This window comes from Scyliorhinus canicula, chromosome 24, assembly GCF_902713615.1.
Source record: "Scyliorhinus canicula chromosome 24, sScyCan1.1, whole genome shotgun sequence".
NCBI lineage: Eukaryota > Metazoa > Chordata > Chondrichthyes > Carcharhiniformes > Scyliorhinidae > Scyliorhinus > Scyliorhinus canicula.
The window spans coordinates 858,097-881,131 of NC_052169.1; the positions used below are offsets into that span (position 1 = coordinate 858,097).

General features: G+C 49.7%; 1 protein-coding gene across 3 annotated transcripts in view; it reads right to left on the reverse strand.

The window, feature by feature from the left end:
• Positions 1-23,035, reverse strand: part of trpm1a (transient receptor potential cation channel, subfamily M, member 1a) — an 82,320-nt gene that overhangs the window by 35,722 nt on the left and 23,563 nt on the right. For all 3 annotated transcript variants that reach the window (XM_038784122.1, XM_038784123.1, XM_038784125.1), the window contains exons 6-15: positions 22,118-22,289; positions 18,751-18,925; positions 16,287-16,410; positions 14,165-14,237; positions 12,606-12,706; positions 10,091-10,240; positions 9,865-9,999; positions 5,432-5,482; positions 3,101-3,241; positions 286-315 (exon numbers count right to left, since the gene is read on the reverse strand). In XM_038784122.1, coding sequence (XP_038640050.1) covers positions 286-315; positions 3,101-3,241; positions 5,432-5,482; positions 9,865-9,999; positions 10,091-10,240; positions 12,606-12,706; positions 14,165-14,237; positions 16,287-16,410; positions 18,751-18,925; positions 22,118-22,289 — 1,152 coding nt within the window. The remainder of the gene's footprint in view (positions 1-285; positions 316-3,100; positions 3,242-5,431; positions 5,483-9,864; positions 10,000-10,090; positions 10,241-12,605; positions 12,707-14,164; positions 14,238-16,286; positions 16,411-18,750; positions 18,926-22,117; positions 22,290-23,035) is intronic.

The window sequence follows — 23,035 nt, forward strand, 5'->3', positions numbered from 1 at the left end:
TTGTCCTGTTACACACTGAATTATCCCAATTCCCACGTCATTACATCTTCTTCCACTTAAGGAAACCTTGTGAAAAAAATCATCTTTGATTAAGGGAGGAACGGAAGACAAGCCCCAGGGGTTGGTGGAAAGATTATTATTATTATTGAATAGGTCGGTGTAAGATACAGCTCTGGGGGAAGAGAATGTGTGAAAGGGAGAAATGGAATACACCAACATTCAAAAGGAATCAAATTCCAAATTTCATCAAAAACATTGCTCAAGAATACTTCAAACATTGCTCACCTCCATTCCCAGAAGTTTAAGAGCTTTTGGCTGTGGAAAGATAAAATGAAATAGAATAAAGATGGAGGATAGAGATCGAGTCATCTTTAACACACAACCTCTTTTCACTGCATCAGAAACCACCCAAGTGCTTCACAGACAAAACTAGTTTGCGCAGTGACTGTGGGATGAAGTCAGCAGCCATTTCATATTCGGTGTGATCACCGATAAACGAGCTTCAGGAAGAGTTGAGGAGTCCCAATAGAGATCAGTATATAGGACACTGAGGCGTATGGGGCGGGATTCTCCAATCCCGCGGCAGAGTGTCCACGCCGTCATAAACGCCGTTGTGTTTTACGATGGTGTGAACGGGCCGCTGCCAGGAGTAATTCTGGCCCCTACAGGGGCCCAGCACGGCGCTGGAGCAGTTCACGCCGCTCCAGCTGCTGATCCCGGTGCGAACTGGGCGCCGCGGGATCCGCGCATGCACAATGGCGCCGGTGCCAACGTGCGCATGCACGGTGGTCTCCTTCAACGCGCCGGCCCCGACGCAACATGGCGCAGGAGTACAGGGGCCGGCACATAGGAAAAGACGCCGGGAGACAGATGCCGGCCCGCCGACCGGTGGACCCCGATTCGGGCGGGCAGAGGCCACAAGTGAAGGCCCCCCCCCAACCGGTCGATGCCGCCCTCCCTGCTCCTCCCTCCACCTCCCCCCCCCCGGGTCGGAGCCCCCCCTCCCCCCCCCTCCCCCCCCGGGGTTGGAGCCACCCACTCTCATCCCCCCCTCCCCCACGGTCGGAGCCACCCACTCTCTCCCGACCCTCCCCCCGGGTCGGAAGCCACCCTCTCTCTATCCCTCCTCTCCCCCCCCCCCCCCCCCCCCACAGGCCGCCATCCGACCACGCAGAGTTCCCGTCGGCTGTGAGCAGGTGTGGACGGCTCCGGTGGGACTCAGTGTTTAACTGCGGCCGCTCGTCCCATTGCCGCGCCAAATACATCGGTGCCAATGGCGCCAATTCTCTGCTCTGCGGAGAATCGCGTGTCGGGGTGGCGTGGCCCAGTCGCGGGGATTCTCCCGCCGGGCACCGGGCTGAGAGAATCCGCCCATGGTATCTGACACAGTGGTTAGCACGACTGCCTCACAGTGCCAGGGACCCGGGTTAATTTCCAGCCTTAGGTTAGTGTGCGGAGTCTGCACGTTCTCCCCGTGTCCGCGTGGGTTTCCTCCGGGTGCTCCGGTTTCCTCCCACAATCCAGAGATGTGCAGGTTGGGTGTATTGGCCATGATAGATTGCCCCTTAGTGACCAGAGATGTGCAGGTTAGGTGGGCTACGGGAATGGGACCTAGGTAGGGCCCTGTTTCATAGGTCGGTGCAGACTTGATGGGCCAAATGGCTTCCTTCTGTAGGGATTGTATGGAGGGGTATGGGGGTGTAGTGATTGTTACTCGATTACCAATGATTACCAATGCAGAGATTGTGGCAGGACGTATTGCCCTCCTCCGAGGCAAGGAATGTGGAAACTGGGGACTTGCCATCTGCCTACCTCTGCCTTGCTTAAAGGCATCTTGCCACTGCTCGGTATTCAACCCTGTCGTGTTTGCTGATGGGTGGGGCAGGTTCAATGCGGGGGGGGAGCCACTGAGCACCACCCCATGTCCTTTCCACCAGTTCCCCTATTCTCCCCTAGCTAATAAACTCGCCCCATGATCCCTATTCTTCCCTCACTCAGCTGTGACCCAGCTCCCCCGCTGGTCCGGGGCCTCTGGTCAGTGGGTTGCTGACAGGTACCACAGCAATGAGGAGTGCTGGCCTCTGATTGGCCATCAGATCTCAGAGTGGGTGTGGGGGGGGGGGGGGGGGTGGCTCTGGGCGATCCGGCGAAGACTGCTGGTGGCAACATAAATACCTGATTGTCAGTGAATACCAACAGGCCCTTCCCAAAGGTAGAGGCCAGGAAGACAAAGCTCTCGCCAGCTCTGCAGCCAGAGATGGAGAGAGAGTCCCAGCACCTTCAACTCCGCCCAGTCAGCTCCTGACACTAGAGTTTGGAATTTGAATTCTGTCTGTAAAATCCTGGGAATAGAATTGTCTCAGCAAAAGTGGCAAGGAAGCTTTTGGATTGTCATAGAAATCCAACTGGTTTTCTAATGTCCTTTCGAGAAGAAACGACCTTCCTTTCCCAGTCGGAGTCTAAGGCCAGATTTTCCAGCCCTCCTGTTGGGAGTATTTTTCCCGCTGCTGAGAAGGCTTGTCATTGGCTGCTGGTGAAATCCTTTGGTCCCGTCAAAGTCGATGGAATTTGAATGGTTTTCCCACACCAGCACTGGGTACTTGCGGAAAGGGGGTCCACGTCAGCGGGAACTGCAGATCCCGCCACAGGAAGGGCCGGATTTCCCGTCCTTTATGTAACACCTAGTGCACACCTGGGAAGTTGGATTGCCCTCTGTGGTGACCAGCTACCTAGTTAAGTCAAACCTCCGGCAGGTGGAACACCATCAGGGTAGGGCAAAGAATGCTGGACTTACTAGAGACACACACACCCCATTGGCTAACTGAACACAGCGGGAGGATGGGTCCCAGTTACCATCTCTTTAACAAGTCAGAGTGTGGCAATATGCTGGACCCACTGAACCATTTACAGAGGGCGCACTCCAGCAAGTCCAGATTGGGGGATAGGGAGTGGAGAGGGCAGCTCACCAGGATCACGTCCTTCCGATTGGCTCTTGCCCTTGGCCAAAAGGTGAAGCACGAGATTTTTTGTAAAGAAGCTTGGAACAGTTTTAATTCCAATTCTATATGAAGTGATCGGCTTACTCAAAGGTCAGACTTACCCGCTTTGGCCCAAATAAGTTATTGTAGAGTGTGCGGAATGTTTTCCTTGTGTAAGTGCAGCGATAGGCTCCTCCCATCAGGTACTCCATGACCAGCCCAATGTCGATCAAACTGATGTGGTAATCAGGGGGCAAGTTCCCCTGGAACACAGACAACAGAAATGGGTCAACATGGGTTACCCCCAAAAGCACAGCCCTAAACCAACAGGACAGCTTCCAGTTACAAACTCAAAGAGAGAGGGGCGAAGGCACTACGAGTCTCGGTTCATTGTTCACTGTCTAACCAGAGGCTGGATTCACCCAGGATTGAACCTCCCATTCTGTGGGCGTCAGACTCAGTCCTGATGGGCCTCAGCTTCAGTCCCACTCTCCCCCTGCCCCACCTACAGTAACGCTCGTCATCACCGCAGTAAATTTTCTTCTACCTGGCACTTTATAAACCAGATTTCTCTACCAACTGAAATTTCTGGGGCTGGATTCTCCGATTTTGGAGCTGTGTCCGGAGGATCCGTGGCATTTTTCGTGGGAAAAAATCGGCGAGACTCCAGCACTGCTCCTCCGACCGGTGAGGGGCTAGCAGCTGCACCATGTAAAATGCACGGTCTTCCTGATATAAACAGCTGGGGAATTGCAGGGTCCGTGGCCACGCAGGCGCACCCTGCGATGACCTGCAACAATCTTGATGTATAAAATGGCGCCGGCCGCATATGGACCCAACCTACCAGATAGCGCCCCTGGACCTCCCCCCCGGCCCCTCCCCCCCCCCCCCCCCCCCCCCGGCCCCTCCCCCCCCCCGGCCCCTCCCCCCCCCCCCCCCCCCCCCCGCCCCTCCCGGGCCACCCCCCAACAGTCCCCAGCGCTCACCAAACCCGCCCCATGAGAGGCGGAGCATCGTGGAGGGCCTTCAGGTTACATCCTGAGGCCGTCCCAACGGCGTGCAGCGTGTTCCTTGATGACGCCGTTTCGGAGGGGCAGGAGCATCCAAAAATAGGCGCCGCCCCCCCATTCCATCGTAAACAGGGATTCTCCGCCCCATCGCTGATTACAAAATCGACGTCGGGGAACAGGGAATCCCGTCCCTGATGTTTCCGGAATATAAACCGTTACTTTACTAATCAGAAGCAATTGCAAAGTTATCCGGATGCCATACTTGTATACCGTTTTATTTTATACTTTTTGTTTTAATACACTGTGAAGGATTAGATGTTAGTAGAATACCGTTTCCTACCCTGAGCATCCATTCATACTGCAGGTATTGGGCACTCCCTTAAACGGCATTTTTATTATCCAGCACCACCCACCCTGTGCATATCAGACAATAAACATTTTACTGTATTATTCACCTGTTGAGGTGTCCAAAATGGACAGACTTCATGGGATGTGCTGTCTGTATTTCTTACACACATTTATGCATTTCTGACACACATTTAGTCAGAATTACAAAAATATCCAGCCCTCAAATGAAACGTTTTGGATGTTTGAAGAGTTTTCCTCACGCAGGAAGGCAGTCAAATTTGAATTCAGCACAGCAGGAATGTGAATTAGCTGGAGTCACATTAACAACCTTTCTTTAAAATAAATTTAGAGTACCCAATTATTATTTTCCAATTAAGGGTCAATTTAGCGTGGCCAATGCACCTGCCTTGCACATCTTTGGGCAGACACGGGGAGAATGTGCAAACTCCACATGGCCAGTGACCCAGGGCCGGGATCGAGCCAGAGTCATCGGCGCCATGATGCAGCAGTGCTAACCACTGCGCCACCATGCCACCTTATGTTTACAATCTTACTGAGTCTGTCAGACAAACAAAACTAAATTCCCAGCAGGCATCTTAAAGAGCTATCAGAACACAAGGTCAAACACAGGCACTGATTCATCAGGTGGGTTGTAAACCCTCCAGTATTGGCCTGGGCAAAGCTCTGCACAATCCAGGATAAAAATAATTTGACATTAAAATATATATATTTTTTTTTCCTTTCTTACCAGATATAAAAATGGGTGAAAAGTGGCCTTTTGGCTCAGAATCAAGGATCATCCAATTGGGTGATGAGAGATTTTGCTTTCTGATTGGTGTCAGGAGACTGTGCGTCACGGGGTTAATGTGCTGGAGGGGGCGTACAGCCGGGTAAATAATCCTCCGTGGCGACACGTAATCACGCTGGCAACCCTCGTAGCCAGACACTCACCTTTCACCTCGTCACTCCACCAATCACAATACAGAGGTCTCTGCAAATGATGTTGGGAAATGAAATTCCTTTCCCACACAACTTCCCTCTATCCTGAGAGAACGTTATTCCGAACAGTACCACATTCCTTACAGCTGCTCTTACCTTTTTCACATCTCTGACCAGATAGTGCAACGTGTTGGGCGGGCCCAGCCTCTGGAACAAAATCAAAGTCATTACTCACTCGGTTTCAATGTCCCCCACCTGCCTCTGTCCACAGACACTAGACCTCCCGACATTAACTTCTACCAGCTGACCCAAACCGCACACCAAAACACACACATACACACACACACACACCAAAACACACACACACACCAAAACACACACACACACACCAAAACACACACACACCAAACACACACACACACACCAAAACACACACACACACACACCAAAACACACACACACACACACACACACCAAACCACACACACACACCAAAACCCACACACACACACACACCAAACACACACACACACCAAAACCACACACACACAAAAACACACACCAAACACACACACACACCAAAACACACACACACACACAAAACACACACACACACACCAAACACACACACACACCAAAACACACACACACACCAACACACACACACACCAAAACACACACACACACTAAAACACACACACCACAAACACACACACACCAAACACACACACACACACCACAAACACACACACACCACAAACACACACACACACCAAACACACACACACACCACACACACCACAAACACACACACACCACAAACACACACACACACCAACAACACACAAACACACACACCAAACACACACACCAAACACACACCAAACACACACCACACCACAAACACACACACACACCCAAAACACACACACACCAAACACACACACACCAAAACACACACACCAAAACACACACACACACACCAAAACACACACACACCAAAACACACACACACACACAAAACACACACACACCAAAACACACACACACACACCAAAACACACACCCAAAACACACACACCAAAACACACACACCAAAACACACACCCCAAAACACACACACACACACACACCAACACACACACACACACCAACACACACACACCAACACACCAAAACACACACACACCCACAAAAACACACACCCACAAAACACACAAACACACACACCAACGCACACACACCAAAACACACACACCAAAACACACACACACACACACCAAAACACACACACACACACACAAAAACACACACACACACACACAAAAACACACACACACACGCACCAAAACACACACACCAACACACACACACCAAAACACACACACACCAAAACACACACACACCAAAACACACACACACCAAAACACACACTCATCAAAACACTTGCTAAAACAAACATACACCAAGACATGTAAGTGAATGCAGAAACTCCCTTGCTGCAGGTGCCGCTGGGCTGTGATCAGGATTGGCACCTGCTCGGATTTCTTTTCCCAAATCAAAGAGCCCAAATCTAATTGGAGACAGGCGGAGATTGGGGTTGGATGCAGGGATTTTCCGGGTCTGCCACACATTGGGTTGGGCAATAACCCCCCTCTCCCCTGACCACAGGAGAATAAATTAAAAATCTTTTGGTCCAAATCATTTAACATTTCAACAATTCAAAAGATCATTAGAATAACCAAACGTCCTGCTGCGAGTTGTCAGCCATTATGAGTGAATTGATGTTCGGAGTCTCATTTCCTGCCTCAGTTTAGGCAAGTGTTCTTTTCTGCTTCAGTCTCTCGGTGTCTTTCTCACTGTCAGTGAGCTCTTCAAGCAGGGCTTTGAGCTCAGGCGAGAATGAGAGAGCGAGAGAGAGAGGGAGAAATAAGGAAAGTGTGGTTTATTGCGATACTGACTTTACCTCAAGTTTTACTCCAGCATTCTGGCCCCTGCCAACCTGTTGTTGAAAATCACAATCTCTGTGATGTGACGTTTGGAAGACTTTAAGAAAATTGGATTATGAGCGTATTGGTAAATTTGAGGGTTAAAAGTCTGGGGTTAGAATGTGTTTGACTGCAATGATCTTGCATTTTTAAAAAGATAATTCTGATCTTCAGGACCTTGGTGGGTTTAGCAGCCAGCAGGTAAAATTGCTGAAGGAATGTGTTTTTCAGTCTGGGCTAATACGCAGTGGTTTGCCTGGGGAAGTCCCTGGAGAGTTCATGTGCTTTTTAGCTTGGGGAGATGATGTAATTGCTGGGCAGAGCCAAAGAATGCAGAGTTTTGGCGAAAGCTGTGGAGAGAGATGTGTTTTTGGAGAAAGGCTTTTGAAAATGAAGTCTGATCTCTGATTTGGCAACCCTTCTTTTTAGACCACACGGGAAGGCAGTTTTCTATGGAATAATTAAAAAGAAGAGTAATAATATTTTAAAGCAGAGCAGTCTCATCTGAAGACAAGGAAGAGGCTGAAACAACCCAGTTGAAGCGACTATTTGAAGACATTCAGCCAGAGTCTGAAAGGGTTCTAACCAGAGCCAGAATATAGTTTTGTAAAGCAAGTATTAGTCGATGCCCTGCTTACTTTTAAGCAAGATTGAGAGCTGTATAGAACATAAAACATAGAACATTACAACGCAGTACGGGCCCTTCGGCCCTCAATGTTGCGCCGACCTGTGAAACCATCTGAAGCCTATCTGACCTACACTATTCCATTTTCATCCGTATGTCTATCCAGTGACCACTTAAATGCCCTTAAAGTTGGCGAGTCTACTACTGTTGCAGGCAGGGCGTTCCACACCCCTACTACTCTCTGAGTAAAGAAACTGCCTCTGACATCTGTCCTATATCTACCACCCCTCAATTTAAAGCTATGTCCCCTCGTGTTGGTCATCACCATCCGAGGAAAGAGACTCTCACTGTCCACCCTATCTAACCCTCTGACTATCTTATATGTCTCTATTAAGTCACCTCTCAGCCTTCTCCTCTCTAACGAAATCAACCTCAAGTCCCTGAGCCTTTCTTCGTAAGACCGTCCCTCCATACCAGGCAACATCCTAGTAAATCTCCTCTGAACCCTTTCCAAAGCTTCCACATCCTTCCTATAATGTGGTGACCAGAACTGCACGCAGTACTCCAGGAGCGGCCGCACCAGAGTTATGTACAGCTGCAGCGGGACCTTGTGGCTCCGAAACTCAATCCCCCTACTGATAAAGGCTAGCACACCATATGCCTTCTTAACAGCCCTATTAACCTGGGTGGCAACTTTCAGGGATTTATGTACCTGGATGCCGAGATCTCTCTGTTCATCTACACTACCAAGAATCTTGCCATTAGCCCAGTACTCTGCATTCCTGTTACTCCTTCCAAAGTGAACCACCTCACACTTTTCCGCATTAAACTCCATCTGCCACCTCTCAGCCCAGCTCTGCAGCTTATCTATGTCCCTCTGTATCCTATAACATCCTTCAGCACTATCCACAACTCCACCGACCTTCGTGTCATCTGCAAATTTACTAACCCATCCTTCTACACCCTCTTCCAGGTCATTTATAAAAATGACAAACAGCAGTGGCCCCAAAGCAGATCCTTGTGGTACACCACTAGTAACTGAACTCCAGGATGAACATTTGCCATCAACCACCACCCTCTGTCTTCTTTCAGCTAGCCAATTACTGATCCAAACCGCTAAATCGCCTTCAATCCCATACTTCCTTATTTTCTGCAATAGCCTACCGTGGGGAACCTTATCAAACGCCTTACTGAAATCCATATACACCACATCAACCACTTTACCCTCATCCACCTGTTTGGTCACCTTCTCAAAAAACTCAATAAGGTTTGTGAGGCATGACCTACCCTTCACAAAACCGTGTTGACTATCGCTAATCAACTTGTTCTTTTCAAGATGATTATAAACCCTATTTCTTATAACCTTTTCCAACATTTTACCCACAACCGAAGTAAGGCTCACAGGTCTATAATTACCAGGGTTGTCTCTACTCCCCTTCTTGAACAAGGGGACAACATTTGCTATCCTCCAGTCTTCCGGCACTATTCCTGTCGACAAAGACAACATAAAGATCAAGGACAAAGGCTCTGCAATCTCCTCCCTGGCTTCCCAGAGAATCCTAGGATAAATCCCATCTGGCCCAGGGGACTTATCTATTTTTACATTTTCCGAAATTGCTAACACCTCCTCCTTGTGAACCTCAATTCCATCTAACCTGGTCGACTGAACCTGAGTATTCTCCTCGACAACATTGTTTAATTTCTTGTTGTTTAGTAAGAAATTGAGTAGCAGTGGTAAGGGGTAATTGTAAGTTTTTTTATTGGGTGTGAAGTTAAAAGATTAATATTGTATTCATAATAAAAAGTTTTCTTTTAGAAATACCAAAGCCCTATTTTTTCATGCAATCATTTCTGGAGTGAATCATTCTTTCCACAATCTTACAAATACACTAAAATAGTGGGGTTTCGATCCATTATCCTTGCCGCTATTGGGGTCTGGTCTGGGACGGTAATAGATGTGCGGTGCAAAGACTCACCGTGTTGTATAGTTCCTCCAACCGAGGGATGGTTAAGAAGTTGTGAATGTTTACTCCATTCTCAATCAACAGCTTCACAAAGTCGACCCTGTCCAGAACCAGTGCATCTATCATGGCTTGTTCCAGTGAGTTCACCTGCAGCAGCAGCACAATCCCGTTAATTCACCGGTAAAACCATCACAGAGTCAGCAATAAGGCAGCAAAGACACAATGCCAGGATTCTCACCCAGTTCAGCAGCTCCAGCTTCCGAGGGTCAGTTTCTTCTTTCACTTCATCCTTCCCTCTCCTTTTCCCTTTTCCCTTTGATTTCGTCATCCGCTGTTTTACAGATTTTTTCGATCCCTGAGTAGTACATTCAGAGCTGCTGCCCATTGGCTGCAATACAGAAGCAGGCAGTGACATTGACACTGGAGGGATTAATGGAGGTAATTTACATGGCAAAGCTCCTGAACGAACACTTCACTCAGGTGTTTGGACAATTCTAATTTCAGGATGTCACCTGTGCCTCAGTGGGTAACACTCCCATTGTACAATCAGAAGGTTGTGTGCCCAAGTCCTACTCCAGGAACACCCCCCCCCCCCCATGGGAAATCACTCCCCTCCATCAACCCCCCTTCATGGGAAATCACACCCCTCCATCAACCCCCCCCATGGGAAATCGCACCCCTCCATCAACCCCCCCCATGGGAAATCACACCCCTCCATCAACCCCCCTTCATGGGAAATCACACCCCTCCATCAACCCCCCCCATGGGAAATCACACCCCTCCATCAACCCCCCTTCATGGGAAATCACACCCCTCCATCAACCCCCCTTCATGGGAAATCGCACCCCTCCATCAACCCCCCCCATGGGAAATCACACCCCTCCATCAACCCCCCCCATGGGAAATCACTCCACTCCATCAACCCCCCCCCCCATGGGAAATCACTCCCCTCCATCAACCCCCCTTCATGGGAAATCACTCCCCTCCATCAACCCCCCTTCATGGGAAATCACACCCCTCCATCAACCCCCCCCCCCCCATGGGAAATCACACCCCTCCATCAACCCCCCCCCATGGGAAATCACACCCCTCCATCAACCCCCCCCCATGGGAAATCGCACCCCTCCATCAACCCCCCTTCATGGGAAATCACACCCCTCCATCAACCCCCCTTCATGGGAAATCACACCCATCCATCAACCCCCCCATGGGAAATCACACCCCTCCATCAACCCCCCCCATGGGAAATCACACCCCTCCATCAACCCCCCCCATGGGAAATCGCACCCCTCCATCAACCCCCCTTCATGGGAAATCACACCCCTCCATCAACCCCCCCCATGGGAAATCACTCCCCTCCATCAACCCCCCCCATGGGAAATCACTCCCCTCCATCAACCCCCCTTCATGGGAAATCACACCCCTCCATCAACCCCCCCCCCCCATGGGAAATCACACCCCTCCATCAACCCCCCCCCATGGGAAATCACACCCCTCCATCAACCCCCCCCCATGGGAAATCGCACCCCTCCATCAACCCCCCTTCATGGGAAATCACACCCCTCCATCAACCCCCCTTCATGGGAAATCACACCCATCCATCAACCCCCCCATGGGAAATCACACCCCTCCATCAACCCCCCCCATGGGAAATCACACCCCTCCATCAACCCCCCCCATGGGAAATCGCACCCCTCCATCAACCCCCCTTCATGGGAAATCACACCCCTCCATCAACCCCCCCCATGGGAAATCACTCCCCTCCATCAACCCCCCCCATGGGAAATCACTCCCCTCCATCAACCCCCCTTCATGGGAAATCACACCCCTCCATCAACCCCCCCCCATGGGAAATCACACCCAACCTAAGATAGAACCTGGTGATAGCGAGGCTGTGGCTAAATTCCTTCTATTCTACTCAATCATAGATCATAGAATTTACAATGTAGAAGGAAGCCATATGGCCTATTGAGTCTGCACCAGCCCTTGGAAACATAAGCCCACACCTCCACCCTATCCCCGTAACCCAGTAATCCCACCTAACTTTTTTGGGGGGACACTATGGACAATTTACCATGGCCAATTCGCCCAACCTGCACATCTTTGGACTGTGGGAGGAAACCGGAGCACCCGGAGGAAACCCATGCAGACACGGGGAGAACGTGCAGACTCCAGACAGACACTGAATGCCAGAATTGAACTGAACACGAGCAGGGCATCACGGTGGCGTAGTGGTTAGCACAGCTTACTCACGGCAGCGAGGTCCCAGGTTCGATCCCGATCTGGGTCACTGTCCATGTGGAGTTTGCACATTCTCCCCGTGTTTGTGTGGGTTTCGCCCTCACAACCCAAAAGATCGGCATATTGGGTATAGAGGGATATGGGCCAAATTTGGGCAAGTGGGACTAGCTTAATGATAGAAACTGGGCGGCATGGATAAACTGGGCCGAAGGGCCTGTTTCCATGCTGTAAACATCTATAACTCTATGACGCTATGTGCATGGTAGGTGGATTGGCCACGCTAAATTGCCCCTTAATTGGAAAAAAATCAATTGGGTACTCTAAAAAATTTTTTTAAAGAATTGAACCCGGGTCCCTGGAGCTGTGAAGCAACAGTGCTAACCACTGTGTCACCGCGCCACCCCTTTTATCAGGTAGATTTGTGAATGCGATGTCACTGTTGTCTGTAAATGTCACTAAAGCTCCAAATCTGCAACATCTCAAAAGGCCAAAGGATTTTCTCGCAGTTTTACCGGCCAGTGGTTTCCAAAGACAAAGATCTGATTGCGGGCAATATCCACCCTGTTCCAGGCCATTGCCAAGCTCAACTGGTCTGGGGCCGAGGCATTTGTACCTGGAAAAGGAAAAAGTAATGGCATAAATTATACAGGAAGCTGCAGATTGCGGGGACGGCGAGGGGGGGAATCTGACAACAGTTCAGAAATCACAAGTCTATCCAAAATGTAAGACAATTATGAGGTTTATGAGATTATGATGTTTTGGGACTGTGTCTTTAAATTTAGGAGGTCATGTGATCTGTTCTGAAGTTTGCCTAACAACAGGTCTGGGTGAAGTAGCTCTTAAAGATTAATGGGAAACCCAGATTGCTGGGGGAAAGGTGCATGTGGAGACAATGGCAGCAACATCTGTGCTTATAGTAGTTAGACTGCTAGTCTTCAAAGTCTCAGGAAGGTGTGGAGAATGTCACGTTATAAACAGTTGATGCTGAAAACCGTCCATTTAGTTCCAAAATAAAAGAGAGTTGGGCTCTAAATGATAGCTAATCAACATTTCTACCTGGATACAAGACCCATGTAATTAATGTTGCCAGAGAGATAGGCTTTGGGAAACTAGGAGCAGGAGTAGGCCATTCTGCCCTTCGAGCCTGTTCTGCCATTCAATATTATAGAAGGGAGAGTTTCTAAGATATCCCTGAAACTCACAGACACTGCTAATCTGCCAGGATCTGGGAAAAACAGCAGTTAGACTTTGAAACGTTCATCCTACAGGAACACAGATAGGCGCTCACACTGAATGGAAAAGAACAAATTCTTGAGGCTTTAAATTAGACTGGAGGATTCACCCAGCTTTAGCCAAAAGGAGGGGAAGCTTTCATTGTCAAGGACAGTTCTGAGGTTAAAAATTACCAAGAGTGGAAAGGAAAAGAATGCAAGTAAACCCTCAGAAACTAATAATCACTTGGGACGATGTTTAGAAATAATTAATGTCTACTTAAAGGACAGTGTATAATATACCTGTGAAGTGTTTCTATTTTTGGTTGTTTTAAAAGTAAAAGGGAGAGTTTGGTTCTATAGTTCAAAGTGTAAACTCTACAAAAGCAGTGTTTAGCCACAGTGCTTCAAATTTGTTATTACAGTGCAAGTCTTAAAACATGAAATCTTGTCAAGTCATTCTTTCAGTAATTAACCGGAAGTTCACATTTTTTAAAAAAAGGTTAATGGTCTCTATGGCGATCGTACCAACTGCTGTTTAACTAATCCAACTTTCTAAGCCACGGTAAATGTTTGCCATGCACCCACACTCGCCAAATGCTCCCAGCACACCAAACCCAAGTTCTTGAGAGAGGGTATCTAATTTCGGAGGGAATAAATCAAGAGGAAACTAGAAATAACTTCACAAAGCACAGGGAGGAGGTGGAAGAGAGCTGAGGCAGCCCTTTTGGGGAGTTACTTCCCTGTAATAAGCATTTCACTTGGGAGATTCTGATGACAGATATTTTAGTGCATTGAGGGATTCAATGGGAGGATTGAAGAATAGAAACATAGGTGCAGAAAAGCACGAGACAGCTTACCTTTCAGCAGTGCCGTTAAGATGGCAAGATCAATGTCTTGCTGACCTTCTGAACCCATTCGAAAAACTGTGATCTATGGGAGAGAAAACAAGCCCAAGGCCTGACCATCGTCATCACAACTGGAGGGACGCGTTAATGAGTTCACATAAACCTAATGGGCCATTAATTGATCACCAATAGCAGGATCGGGGAGTATATTTTCATCTACCCGTAAGGATACAAAGCCAATAGACAATCTTCCACAGGCACCAGCCTCCCTAAAGTCAGCCATCTGCCTAGACAGTAACAGCCGGCTGTTTGACCACAGAGGGCCTCACAGCTCATACTAACTTTCTGAATAACTGCAGTGAGTTTGATTATAGAATTGCCATGCTGAAGTCAAAGATCAACTTGTAGCCAAGAATCGTACAGAAGTTTTTCAGCAGTAAAAGCACAACAATTTATGGCAGAATAGTGAACAGCACCAATATTAATGAAAGCACAGAATCACAGAATTATCACATTGCAGAAGAAGGCCATTCAGCCCATTTTGTCTGCACTGTCACTCCAAATAAGCAATTCTCCTTGTGTCATTCTCCTGCCTTATCCCCATAACCCTGTTCATTCTTATGCATGGTCAACCCATTGTTTCCACACACACACTCCACAGCCCAGCATTTGCACAATGTTCCGCAGCCCAGCATTTAATAATGATAATCCTTAACTTCATTTTCACCTAACAGCACATCTTTCGGGACTTGTGGGAGGAAACCGGAGCGCCCGGCAGAAACACACGCAGACACGGGGAGAACATGCAGACTCTGCACAGTGATCCAAGCCGGAAATCGAACCTGGGACCCTAGAGCTGTAAAGCAACAGTGCTAACCGCTGTGCTACTGTGCCACCCTTAAACGCACACTCCACAGCTCTGCGTTTACACGCACACTCCACAGCCCAGCGTTTACACGCACTGCACAGCCCAGCGTTTACACGCACACTGCACAGCTCTGCGTTTACACGCACACTGCACAGCTCTGCGTTTACACACACACTCCACAGCCCAGTGTTTACACGCACACTCCACAGCCCAGTGTTTACACGCACACTTCACAACCCAATGTTTACACGCACACTGCACAGCTCTGCGTTTACACGCACACTCCACAGCCCAGCGTTTACACGCACTGCACAGCCCAGCGTTTACACGCACACTGCACAGCTCTGCGTTTACGCGCACACTGCACAGCTCTGCGTTTACACACACACTCCACAGCCCAGTGTTTACACGCACACTCCACAGCCCAGTGTTTACACACACACTGCACAGCCCAGCGTTTACACGCACACTTCACAACCCAGTGTTTACACGCACACTCCACAGCTCTGCATTTACACGCACACTGCACAGCCCAGTGTTTACACACACACTCCACAGCCCAGTGTTTACACGCACACTCCACAGCCCAGTGTTTACACACACACTGCACAGCCCAGCGTTTACACGCACACTTCACAACCCAGTGTTTACATGCACACTCCACAACCCAGTGTTTACACGCACACTCCACAGCTCTGCGTTTACACGCACACTGCACAGCCCAGCGTTTACACGCACACTGCACAGCTCTGCGTTTACACGCACACTCCACAGCCCAGTGTTTACACGCACACTCCACAGCCCAATGTTTACACGCACTCCACAGCCCAGTGTTTACACGCACACTGCACAGCTCTGCATTTACACGCACACTGCACAGCCCAGCGTTTACACGCACACTGCACAGCTCTGCGTTTACACGCACACTCCACAGCCCAGTGTTTACACGCACACTCCACAGCCCAATGTTTACACGCTCACTCCACAGCCCAATGTTTACACGCACACTCCACAGCCCAGTGTTTACACGCACACTGCACAGCTCTGCGTTTACACGCACACTCCACAGCCCAGCGTTTACACGCACACTGCACAGCCCAGTGTTTACACGCACACTTCACAACCCAGTGTTTACACACAATGTTCAACAGTCAAACTCTTTTATCATCAAATTAAAACGAATGTAAACTAAATATTAAATTCAGCCTGTGATGAATAAATGAGGTGGAAACTCTTGATGACAATAGTTTCCATGACGAGACTCACTAAAGCTTTCTTCTTCATACACTCCATGATGCTGACAAACAGTTGCTGTGCCTGTTGTCGACTGTAGTTGAAGGTTTTCTGTACTGTGACCATGAGCTGATCTCGCACCGACTCACTGATTATCCTGCACAGAACAAGTGGAAATAATGGACCTGTGAGTGAGTCCCTTGTGAAACTGCAACGACCTGCATTTATGTAGAGCCTTTAACAAAGTAAAACATCCCAAGGCTCTTCACAGGCAAGCTAGCGAACAAACTTCAACACCAATCCTCATTGTAAAATAGGTGGGTTAACTAACGTAAATTAGAAGCTATGGCTAGCCGGCGGGGGAGGGGGGCGGGTTGCCCTCTGATCCGGCTGATTACCTGGAACGTGAGGGGGCTGAATGGGCCGGTTAAGAGAACCAGTGTATTTTCTCATCTGAGGGGGTTGAAGGCGGACGTGGCAATGCTCCAGGAGACCCACTTGAAGGTGTCGGACCAGGTTCGTCTGAGGAAGGGGTGGGTGGGGCAGGTTTTTCACTCAGGATTGGATGCGAAGAACCGGAGGGTGGCGATTCTAGTGGGGAAGAGGGTGGCGTTCGAGGCGGCTGAGGTGGTGTCGGACAAGGAGGGCAGATATATTATGGTGAAGGGTAGGCTGCAGGGAGAGAAAGTGGTGCTGGTTAATGTATATGCCCCGAATTGGGATGATGCTGGCTTCATGAGGCGCTTGTTGGGCCGCATCCCGGACCTGGAGGCAGGGGGCCTGATCATGGGGGGAGACTTTAACACAGTGCTGGATCCCCCACTGGACCGGTCCAGTTCAAGGACGGGTAGGAGACCGGCGGCGGCCAAAGTGCTGAGGGGATACATGGACCAGATGGGAGGGGTGGATCCCTGGAGGTTTGGGAGGCCGAGAGCGCGGGAGTATTCCTTTTTCTCCCATGTCCATAGGGTTTATTCCCAAATATACTTTTTCGTCCTGAGCAGGGGATTGATCCCGAAGGTGCAGGATGCCGAGTACTCGGCTATAGCGATTTCAGACCATGCTCCGCACTGGGTTGATCTGGAGATGGGGGAGGCGCGGGACCAGCGCCCGCTCTGGCACCTGGATGTGGGGATGCTGGCTGATGAGGAGGTGTGTAGGAGGGTTCGGAGAAGTATTGAGGGGTATCTGGATACTAATGATACGGGGGAGGTCCGGGTGGGGATGGTCTGGGAGGCTCTGAAAGCAGTGATCCGGGGGGAGCTGATCTCCATCCGGGCCCATAGGGAAAGGAGGGAGAGGAAGGAGAGGGAGAGACTGGTGGGGGAGCTCCTGGATGTGGACAGGAGATACGCGGAGGCACCGGAGGAGGGGTTGCTGGGGGAACGGCGCAGTTTGCAGGCCAAATTTGACTTGTTGACCACCAGAAAGGCGGAGACACAGTGGAGGAGGGCGCAGGGCGCGGTATATGAGTATGGGGAGAAGGCGAGCAGGATGTTGGCGCATCAGCTCCGTAGGCGAGATGCGGCTAGGGAAATTGGTGGAGTGAAGGATGGGGGTGGAAATGTAGTGCAGAAGGGGACAGAAGTAAATGGGGTCTTTACGGACTTCTACGAGGAACTGTACCGGTCGGAACCTCCGATGGGGAGAGGGGGGGGGGGGGGGGGGGGGGGGGGGGGGGGGGGGGGGGGGGGAGAGACGATGACTGTAATTGTTTATTTTATTTTATTTTGTTTATTTAATTTTAACTTATTGTTAAGTTCTCTTGTTGGGGTTGGGGGGGTGGGGGGGATCTGATGCATGTGTTGATACGGTTTGGGGGGTGTTATGGTTGTTATGGGGTATTTTGTTGCATTTTATTGTTTGTTGTTATATTTTTATATTTTCTGTAAAAAATTCCAATAAAAATTATTTTTTTAAAAAAACTAACGTAAATTAGGAATGTGAGCCAGAGGGATTGAAGGAGGGAATTTCAGGGATTAAGGATCTGGCAGATGAAGCCACCGTCGCCAATGGTGGATTAAAGTTGTGGGATTCCGAAATCCACAATTGGGGGAGTGCAGAGAGACTTTGGCAAGTTGCAGTGTTAGAGGAAATTACAGAGATAGGGATGGTTGAGGGGTCTGAAAATGAAGTTAAGGATTGTAAAACGATTTGGGATGTCAATATAGCTCAGAATGAAGAGGGGTGATGAGCGGACAGGTTTTGGAGTGAGTTAGGATAGGGACGGCAATGTTTTGGATGAGCTCGAGTATTGCTGAGTGAGTGATGTAGGAGATTATTTCTGATTTGATGATTCATATTTCTCCGAAATTCAGATCAAAGAATAGGTCAAATTAGCTGGGAACAAATAAGGGAATTTGTGAGGTTAGATTGCCCTGACCCCCCCGCCCGCCCTAAATCTGTTAGGCAGACACACCGTCTCTGTTATTATGAGTGGGGTGGTCCTGGGCTGCTCTGGGCACATTTTGGGGCTGTGAGTGATTAAAAGTCGTACCCTCCTTCTGCTGAGTACTTGTGTGCGAATGCCAGTATGTCAGAAGCTCTCCCGCTACCGTCACAGACCACCACTGGCACAGGAGGGTCCTCGCGCAGACTCTCCAGCACGATCGATATCACATTGGGACCACCTTCAACGATCAAACACACCACCGGCACCCCCTGGCCAAGCCCTAGACACAAAATGGCAACACAGAAAGCCAGGAAATCTCAAACATAAAATACGCCGCCTTTTGGAAAATCCAAGCCAGTAAATTTAGAAATAATAATTGACCAATGTCATGAATGCTTCTGCCATCTGGTGGCTGTAAGAGGCTGGAGATCGAGACTAAACCTGTTCCCGGCAGGACTTCGTTTACAAGACAAATTTGTCCAATCACAAACGTCAGGCAACAGTTCACAACATAGCTGCTTTGGTCACAAGAAAACTTCTGAATTTGGAACTTAGGCAATGATGAGCCATCAATCGAACGCGAGACGAGTTGCTGTACAAAAGTTAGGCTTTAATAAGCTAGAACTTAGCCCTGCGGTCGACTACAATAAATGGACGACCGCCGGGCGTTCTGACTATTTATACCTCGGTATGGAGGCGTGGTTAACTCAGCCTCTCGACCAATCGGAGAGCCGTCACATGACTGGTCTCAACCAATCGGTCGAGAGGCACATGACCGACCAGGGCCAATGGTATGCTGGTGTTCTGCACCAATGGCAGACAGCTATGCAAATCATACCACCACAGGCAATTAGGCGCAATCATTGGACAGTGTAGAGGGAGCTTTACTCTGTATCTAACCCCGTGCTGTACCTGTCCTGGGAGTGTTTGATGGGGACAGTGTAGAGGGAGCTTTACTCTGTATCTAACCCCGTGCTGTACCTGTCCTGGGAGTGTTTGATGGGGACAGTGAAGAGGGAGCTTTACTCTGTATCTAACCCCGTGCTGTACCTGTCCTGGGAGTGTTTGATGGGGACAGTGTAGAGGGAGCTTTACTCTGTATCTAACCCCGTGCTGTACCTGTCCTGGGAGTGTTTGATGGGGACAGTGTAGAGGGAGCTTTACTCTGTATCTAACCCCGTGCTGTACCTGTCCTGGGAGTGTTTGATGGGGACAGTGTAGAGGGAGCTTTACCCTGTATCTAACCCCGTGCTGTACCTGTCCTGGGAGTGTTTGATGGAGACAGTGTAGAGGGAGCTTTACTCTGTATCTAACCCCGTGCTGTACCTGTCCTGTGGGTGTTTGATGGGGACAGTGTAGAGGGAGCTTTACTCTGTATCTAACCCTGTGCTGTACCTGTCCTGGGAGTGTTTGATGGGGACAGTGTAGAGGGAGCTTTACTCTGTATCTAACCCCGTGCTGTACCTGTCCTGGGAGTGTTTGATGGGGACAGTGTAGAGGGAGCTTTACTCTGTATCTAACCCCGTGCTGTACCTGTCCTCGGAGTGTTTGATGGGAACAGAGTAGACGGAGCTTTACTCTGTATCTAACACTGTGCTGTACCTGTCCTGATGGTGTTTAATGGGGACAGTGAAGAGGGAGCTTTACTCTGTATCTAACACTGTGCTGTACCTGTCCTGGGAGTGCAGAAGGAGGCCATTCGGCCCATCGAGTCTGCAGCGGCTCTTGGAAAGAGCACCCTACCCAAGGTCAACACCTCCACCCTATCCCCATAACCCAGTAACCCCACCCAACACTAAGGGCAATTTTGGACACCAAGGGCAATTTATCATGGCCAATCCACCTAACCTGCAAATCTTTGGACTGTGGGAGGAAACCAGAGCACCCGGAGGAAACCCACGCACACACGGGGAGGCTGTGCAGACTCCACACAGACAGTGACCCAAGCCAGAATCGAACCTGGGACTCTGGAGCTGTGAAGCAATTGTGCTATCCACAATGCTACCGTGCTGTATCTGTCCTGGGAGTGTTTGATGGGGACAGTGTAGAGAGAGCTTTACTCTGTATCTAACCCCGTGCTGTACCTGTCCTGGGAGTGTTTGATGGGGACAGTGTAGAGGGAGCTTTACTCTGTATCTAACACCATGCTGTACCTGTCCCGGGAGTGTCTGATGGGGACAGTGTAGAGGGAGCTTTACTCTGTATCTAACCCCGTGCTGTACCTGTCCTGGGAGTGTTTGATGGGGACAGTGTAGAGGGAGCTTTACTCTGTATCTAACCCCATGCTATACCTGTCCTGGGAGTGTTTGATGGGGACAGTGTAGAGGGAGCTTTACTCTGTATCTAACCCCATGCTGTACCTGTCCTGGGAGTGTTTGATGGGGACAGTGTAGAGGGAGCTTTACTCTGTATCTAACCCCGTGCTGTACCTGTCCTGGGAGTGTTTGATGGGGATTGTGTAGAGGGAGCTTTACTCTGTATCTAACCACATGCTGTACCTGTCCTGGGAGTGTTTGATGGGGACAGTGTAGAGGGAGCTTTACTCTGTATCTAACCCCGTGCTGTACCTGTCCTGGGAGTGTTTGATGGGGACAGTGTAGAGGGAGCTTACTCTGTATCTAACCCTGTGCTGTACCTGTCCTGGGAGTGTTTGATGAGGACAGTGTAGAGGTAGCTTTACTCTGTATCTAACCCCGTGCTGTACCTGTCCTGGGAGTGTTTGATGGGGACAGTGTAGAGGGAGCTTTACTCTGTATCTAACCCCATGCTGTACCTATCCTGGGAGTGTTTGATGGGGACAGTGTAGAGGGAGCTTTACCCTGTATCTAACCCCGTGCTGTACCTATCCTGGGAGTGTTTGATGGGGACAGTGTAGAGGGAGCTTTACTCTGTATCTAACCCCGTGCTGTACCTGTCCTGGGACTGGGAGTGTTTGATGGGGACAGTGTAGAGGGAGCTTTACTCTATAACATGTTGTGGAGGTGGAATAGTGTGTTGTTAGGTTTTGACAGGTGGGAAGTGATCCTGGGCTGGGAATATTGCCCTCAACACAAGAAAAAGGTGAAATTTATTCCAATTCCAGAATTAATTAGATCTCATTAACTGCCATAAATTTCACATTGAATTCCTTTCCCAAACAGGAAGCAATGGTTCTAAAGTCCTTAAATTAGCAACAACACGAGTGGAGGATGAAATTCTAAATGTCAAATAAATTGCTGGTCTTATCTTCTGTTGATTGTCACATCAGCTCCTTATTACAGAACAAGACCAAAAGGTGAGGAGGGAGTGAATTATAGACAGTTGAGTGATCCTTTATCCTCCCTGCCTTATCAATATTCCCAGGCATAGGATGAGAAAGGGAAACCCACTCGTCGCAGCGTCTCTCTGAACTGTCCTCGTCTGATGTAAATACCATGGCAGAGCCAGTGTGAGCTGGACAATCGGTTACACTTTGTGCTGGAAATTTCCTTACGTGTGTTGATTTGTTGCAGGGAGATGTGTTTCTCTAGCTGTCGCCGAAGTCGAACCTCCGCTCCATACTTGCCCAAACTGCCGTTATCAGCCAGGATAAAGTGGGAGTGCGTGTTGCTGAGCACAGTCAGTTTACTCAGAGGAGTAGACATTGTTTGATAAGGTTTGGTGAGCTGGAACCAAAAAAAAAAATATCAATAAACTGCCCCTCTCACTGACCCTCAGCGAACCTTCCCCTCTCACTGACCCTCAGTGACCCTTCCCCTCTCACTGACCCTCAGTGACCCTTCCCCTCTCACTGACCCTCAGTGACCCTTCCCCTTTCACTGACCCTCAGTGACCCATCCCCTCTCACTGTCCCTCAGTGAACCTTCCCCTCTCACTGACCCTCAGTGACCTGCCCCTCTCACTGACCCTCAGTTACCCTTACCCTCTCACTGATCCTCACTGACCCTTCCCCTCTCACTGACCCTCAGTTACCCTTACCCTCTCACTGACCCTGTGACCCTTCCCATCTCACTGACTCTCAGTGAACCTTCCCCTCTCACTGACCCTCAGTGACCTGCCCCTCTCACTGACCCTCAGCGAACCTTCCCCTCTCACTGACCCTCAGTGACCCTTCCCATCTCACTGACTCTCAGTGACCTTCCCCTCTCACTGACCCTCAGTGACCCTTCCCCTCTCACTGACCCTCAGTGACCCTTCCCCTTTCACTGACCCTCAGTGACCTGCCCCTCTCACTGACCCTCAGCGAACCTTCCCCTCTCACTGACCCTCAGTGACCCTTCCCCTCTCACTGACCCTCAGTGACCCTTCCCCTCTCACTGACCCTCAGTGACCCTTCCCCTTTCACTGACCCTCAGTGACCCATCCCCTCTCACTGTCCCTCAGCGAACCTTCCCCTCTCACTGACCCTCAG